Source organism: Lissotriton vulgaris, chromosome 11 (assembly GCF_964263255.1).
Source record: "Lissotriton vulgaris chromosome 11, aLisVul1.2, whole genome shotgun sequence".
Taxonomy (NCBI): Eukaryota; Metazoa; Chordata; class Amphibia; order Caudata; family Salamandridae; genus Lissotriton; species Lissotriton vulgaris.
The window spans coordinates 510,570,204-510,576,757 of record NC_141699.1 but is presented as its reverse complement, the minus strand read 5'-3'; the positions used below and the strand labels follow the sequence as shown (position 1 = coordinate 510,576,757).

General features: G+C 44.6%; 1 protein-coding gene across 1 annotated transcript in view; it reads left to right on the top strand.

Annotated features, from left to right (window-relative positions):
* Nucleotides 1-625: 625 nt before the first annotated feature.
* Nucleotides 626-6,554, top strand: part of LOC147683089 (bolA-like protein 3) — a 78,734-nt gene continuing 72,805 nt past the window's right edge. The window contains exons 1-2 of the mRNA XM_086943575.1: nucleotides 626-753; nucleotides 1,345-1,468. Of these exons, the coding sequence (XP_086799701.1) occupies nucleotides 718-753; nucleotides 1,345-1,468 (160 nt within the window). The 5' untranslated portion in view covers nucleotides 626-717. The remainder of the gene's footprint in view (nucleotides 754-1,344; nucleotides 1,469-6,554) is intronic.

Below are 6,554 nucleotides of genomic sequence, written 5' to 3'. Positions count from 1 at the left end.
TACTAAAACTATAGCAAATGTTAACGAAAACAAACCATGACTACATTACATTGTAAAATAAGAAAACAGAATTAGAAACATTGTATAAAGCTGACAAACAATGTGGCAACCGCTGTATTTTCTATCCTCTGTTCTAATAAGGTAAACATTACAGACTGCAGTTCTGGTATATCACGGTGGACACTGACATTTATCATAACAGGGTAATCCCGACAGCTCAGAGTGCTGAAAACAGAATGACTCAAAAGTTGAAATTAAGTAAAGAAAGGGAGAAAAAGCGGATGGACACGAGAAAATGTATCCAAAGTGCTTTTTCTTTCAGCACACTTCGTATGAAATATCTAATTATTAAGCAAAATGTTCACAATATGTAAGGTAAGCTTAACAAACAGTGTTAAACGATTGGCAGACTTCACTAGGGTGGTTACTTAAATTTTGAGCCGAGTCACAGTCTTTGCCTATTAACCCGCAGCATACCAAAATGAGCACTAGGGTCCGAGCAAGACAAGATAGGTTGGAGCCGCCTGACTGGGGGGGGCGCGGTTTGGTGAACTGAGAGTTAGAATAATATTCTCACTCAGTTGAGAACGCAGTGACGTAAAAAGCCTGCGCGGTGTCCTGCTGTAGAGGACAGTGACGTCGTAACGCAGCGACTTCCCTTCATGTTATGTCCCGGGAGTTTGTGAAGTGAGGGACGGTGGAGACTGTAGGGAGAGTATGAATTGTGTCGCTCGGCTTCTGAGGAGCGCCAGGGTAAGCGTCTCCGCGAAATGATGGTATGGGAGTAGAGATGCATCTGTCCTGGGAGAGGATACAATGCGTTCTGCATTGATGTTGCGAATGGTAGAAGAGGGCTTGTGTAGGTTATAAGTTTCACATGACACTGCTTAACTAGACAGTCCATTGCAGGTAGTTTCGTAGAAGTCCTGATTTTATATTCGGATAAATAAAACCTCGAAGTATTTTTTTAAGGTTACGTGTTTTAACAAAAGGTGTTTAATTAAAACCAGGATGCAAGGGGTTACATTTACGCAGTATGGTTAAATCAGTAAATCACACTTGGGACTATTAGAGGAGTTATTATTTCCTTGTGTAAAGCAGTTATGACATGCACATTGCGAGTCTTAAACGTTCGCTTCCAATGTCAATTGTGCTGTATTGCGTAAATAAACTCGAATGTGCCCTTGTCACCGAATTAACAAATGAGTGTTCCTTAGTACAGGTGCTGATGAGCTAGAAATAACTCAAATGTTACTTTGCCACATTTATTTCACCACCATGAAATGGCTATGATTACATACCAAGTTTGCAAACTGTAACGTTTTATGTTTGATTTACTGCTAGATTAACGTTTGGTATGATGCCAGGAGAACGCTAATTCCTAAACCAGATGGAGAAGCTCGAATAACCCAAATTCTTAAAGAAAGGTTTCCTAAAGCTACCTCTGTAAAAGTAGTGGACATTTCAGGTAACTTTTTATTTAACCGTGCCTCCCATGATTTTACGATCAGCCACAATTGTTTGTCATACAGTGTTTGTTTGTAGAATAAAGTTAATACGCACACCATATATATTTCTGCTAGACCTATCCTGTTCAAACCTTCTAGTAGTTTGTTAAATATACAGAAATTCTTTAGTTGACTTGCATTCAGACAAAGTATTCAACAGTGCCTTGGTATCATGACCGAAATTGCACTGTTCAATCCCGTTTTATTTATTTATTTTTCTTTCAAATGTAATTTTGTGTACCGCTTGACAATAAAATACAATGCAAATGATCATTGACAAAGCCAGTAGGTCTGACAATGTCAGGCTGGAGCATTTTTCACATATATCTATGTTTTATTGCAAGCATGCCTTTCAAAAATAAAAGGGAATCACTAAAAGAAAACCCGTTACTGCCTAAAAATGGCACCTATATGCTTTCAGTAAAAGTGTTATACTGTTTTACTGCTACATTTTATTTTTTGCAAAGGGGACAGGAATATACCACCATCTTGCAAAGCGCTCTAATCGCAGACAACTGCAGTGGTACCAGGTTACTTAAAGACTTTATAATAGCACCTTTAAAATTAGACCGAAAATTAATTCATAATTTAACTGGACATCTGAATTACAAAGTAAATAATTACTATTTAAGAATAATATAAAAACTCTATAAAAGAAAAAGAATACTTCGACATTCTTTGTCACTGAAGTTAAAGGAACTATTTTTAAGTGGATGTAAATACCATGCACAGGCTTTCTGCAGTCTCTCAAAGTGAAGGGAGCCAATGAGAAACACAGGCTTATCCACTGAATAATGCTTCCACCCACCACAGTATGTAGCAAACGGTGAATTAAAATGTAACTGACCAATAGATGGGGCCGGCTAACCAAAAGTCCTTCTGTATATACATTGTGTATCAAAGGTTTGGGTAAAACGTTCCTGTGGAGAGACAGCTTGGTGTGTCTCAAAGGCCAGACCTAGAAATTAAAGAATTTGTTAGTTATCTTTATAGTTTCTCTGACTGCATGTAATACTGATTTTCCAAACATAGATACAACTGGACGGAGCCAAACTTGTATAAATTGTGAGTATAGATGTATGCACCTGCAGCATCTAGGATTTTCATCATGGTTCATTTTATTTAACATGGCAGTGTCTAATTTAATCGATATAGAAACTTAAAATGTGTTATCCTATGCATGGAGTTTATGAATATACACTTATTTTGGCGCAGTATTAAGTGTTATTTTGTATTTCCATGTCAGTGTCTGTAACTGAGCTGCCTATTTTATTGTATACTCTGCTGTAGTGTTGTGTTAGATTGATTCCTGTTTATACTTTACGAGAATAATAAAAAATCGCTCTCTAAAGCGGTGTCCTAGTTGTTTTTAATACCTTGGACCTCATTTCGATGTCGGGCGGGACAACGACTCGATCCTGGGATGGACCGACACCTGGTTGGCTGACCGACTCCTGGTCGGCTGACTGGTGTATTACAATGCTACCTCACATGGTTTGATTCCAGTGCACTTTTCTCAATGGGAGCTTGTGTTACGGCCGGAAACTGGCCATAACACCAACTCCTATTTAGCAAAGGGAGGTGCAGTTCATCCCTGCACCCCGTAGCAGCCATCTCAAGGTGCCTGCCACGGGGAGAAGAGATCAACAGAGGCACCATAGGTGCCCTTCGGCCTCCAACCGGAGGCTGTGCACCCAAGGGGGCCATGGTGGGGGCGCCCAAAGTCGCGTTTCGACAGCCTTTCTGTGTCGGAAAGGGTGCTGAACCCGACATTATATTCTCAAGGGCGGAAATGCCTTTCCTTGAAATTACAGGCTGAATTCTGACTGGCCGATGGGCTGTCCGAGCCCATCAGAAGTCACCTGGAATGACCGGCAAGTTTCGTTTATGACTGCCTCCATCGTAATGAGGCAGTCGTAAAGCAAACCGACCGTCCCATTACGATGCAGCCCTTCCTGTGGCATCGTAATCTGCCCCATAGTTGGCCTTAGCTCTCCACCATGGACTTGTGCAAGTCCTTGAAAGCTCAAGCCTAGCTTGAACCAGATGCCTGGCTTTTGTTCAGCTCAGGGTCCTTATGGACACTCGAGCTCAACACGATCCGAGCCTGACCGCTCCTTCTTAGTAATGAAGTGTGGCTGTGAAAACTAACATTGTGACACAGAAACATGAACACATTCTCTATTGGCCTTTCTGCTGACCAATAGACAATGAGCCTGTGTTGGTGTTTCTTAGAATTTTAACAAAATGTTGATTTTTGCAAGCTGTGAAACCAGCTTTTGTGTTGAAACACTAAAAACCACCAATATGGATGCATACATAGCCTTTTTTCATGTCCGACCAATAAACAATGCGTCCTTGTTGTCGTATCTTAGAGTTTAACACAATGTTGGGTTTTATATAGAAGTGAAGGGAATGTGGCATTACGGCCACTTTAATACTGCGGAAGCAGGTTCAAGTCTCTGTGTCAGCTCAGTATTCTATTCTTTTCTGGGTTTGGTGAAGCGCAACAGCTACCCCGGCAATGGGGCGTCCCGGCGCTGGGAGACAAACACACACCCTACCAGACGGGGGAGAGGGGGGGATCTGAGAGATACTCTAGGGGGCAGGGAAAAGGAGGGTCTTGATTGCCTTACGAAAGACAGAGAGGCACTCTATGGAACGTATGTGGAGAGGAAGATCGTTCCATAGCTTGGGACCAAGAACCTTGAAGGAGCGGCCTCCAGTACGACAGAGCTTTATTCTGGGTACTTTCAGAAGGAGTTGGTTGGAGGAGCGTAGCTCACGGCTAGGGACATGGGGGCAAATCAGGTTTCGTAGCAGAGGGGGGTTTCCCTGTTTGACAATTTTAAAAATCGTAATGAGAGCTTTGAATTTGACTCTGTTTTCCACGGGCAGCCTGTGGAGTTTGCGGATGGTGGCTCTGGCTGAGCATCTGCGGGGAAGGCCGACCAGCGTTCTAGCCACCGCATTTTGGACTCGTTGGAACCTAGCGGTTTCTGTTTTGTTTGCGCCTAGGAGGAGGACGTTCGCATAGTCCAGGCGTGATAAGATGGTTGCCTGGACAATAAGCTGGCGAACCTTTGAATCAAAAAAGCAGAGTATAGGCCTGAGATTTCTTAGAAGACCTATACAGGTGGCTGCCACCTTTTTGGTGTGTGTCTGGAAGCTGAGATTGGCATCCATAACTCCCAGATTTTTTACGCTGGTTTTAGGGAGTGGGGTGGTACCAAGGGATGACGGCCACCAGTGCTCGTTCCATTGGCTGGTGTTTCTGCCAAGGAGGAGCACCTCGGTTTTCCCGGCGTTCAGTTGGAGGTAATTGTCCGTCATCCATTGTGCCACTGCTGCCAGGCCCTCTCTGAACTTGGACGCCGCGCTGGAAGGACTTTCAGTGAGGGTGACGACCAGCTGGGTGTCGTCGGCGTACGATACCAGCGTGAGCCCCCACTCTTTGGCCACTTCCGCAAGAGGCTGGACATATAGGTTGAAGAGGGAGGGGCTCAGCGCTGAACCCTGGGGGACTCCCTGTGCTATCGGATGAGGTTTTGAGAGGAAAGGGGGGGCTGATACCCTGAAGGATCTGTCCTTAAGAAAGGAGCAGAACCAGGTTAGAGCAAGGCCAGACACACCGGCCATCTCCAGACGTTTCAGAAGAATGTCATGCGATACCGTATCAAAGGCTGCGCTGAGATCTAGAAGAATCAGCGCAGCACTTTGACCGGAGTCTAGAATCGTCCGGAGATATTCGGTGGTGGCCAATAGGGCAGATTCGGTGCTGTGGCCCGGTCTGAAGTCATTTTGGGATGGGTCCAGAATTCCATTAAGGTCCACATGTTTGGAGAGAATGCCGTTGACGTGGGCTTCTGCTATTTTAGATATCCAGGGGAGAAGGGATATGGGTCGAAAGTTCTCTGGCTTTGAAGGGTCCAGGGTGGGTTTTTTGATTATGGGTGATACCCAAGCTTGCTTCCAGGCTATAGGTACAGTAGCAGATGTGAAAGAAAGATTGAGGATGTCGATCATGGGGGGGTAGGAAGAAGTCGAGCGAGTCCAGGAAGTGAGAAGGGCTCATAGGGTCCGCAGTGGAGCCAGATTTCACTTTCTTGCAGAGTTTAATTAAGTCAGTAGCCGTGATGTCAGGGATTTGGTTAAGAGGGGTGATGGTGGAGGTTGGGTTCTTGGGTTCCCCAGAGTGAGGAGGGTTCTGCGGAAAAGTTCTGTAGATGTTCTGGACTTTCTCTACAAAGTATGTAGCCAGCTGCTCGCATTGTTCATTGGATGCGATTTTGGGAGAGGGTGACCTGGGATTTTGTAGTTCTTTGACAAGTTTAAAAATCATTTTAGATGGGTTCGGGTGGAACTGATTTGGTCAGCATAGAAAACTGCACGGGCAGTGCTGATGGATTTGTGATATATTTTAAGCTTGGATAGGTAGTTAGCTTTATCCTGACCGCCAAAGTTTTTTCTCCATTGACGCTCGGCTCTTTTGCAGTCCTTGCGCATGGCTTTAAGGGTGTCATCATACCAGGGATTAGAAGGTGTAGCTCGTCCTTTGGTTAGTTTGGCTGGAATGAGAGTATCAAGTCCACCTGTGATCCAGGTAGTGAAGGAGGTATGGGTCGTGTCTATATCCTGATTGGCTTCCCAATTGAATCCTCCTAGGGTTTCATGAAAAATAGGGGTGGAGAGCTTGTGCCATGGTCTTTTAAGGCGACGGTTAGATTCAGTTTTATATTGCTGTCCTGGAGCTGGGACAGTTAGCTTGATGAGGTAGTGGTCCGTCCATCCCATAGGAGTGGGGACTTCTGTGACTGCCTCTTGGATGTTGGTGAAAACCGGGTCTAGAGTATGGCCTGCTAAATGGGTGGGAGCGTGAATGAGAGAGTTAAGTTGCAAAGCCGAGAGATCGGTGAGGAGATTAGCAATAGTGTGATCATTCGTTAGGTCGAAATGCAGGTTGAGGTCGCCTAGAATAGTGAAGTTGGCGGATTTGGTAATGAGCGCCGTAGACGTCTCGAGGAGGGCATCAATGAACCTGGAGGC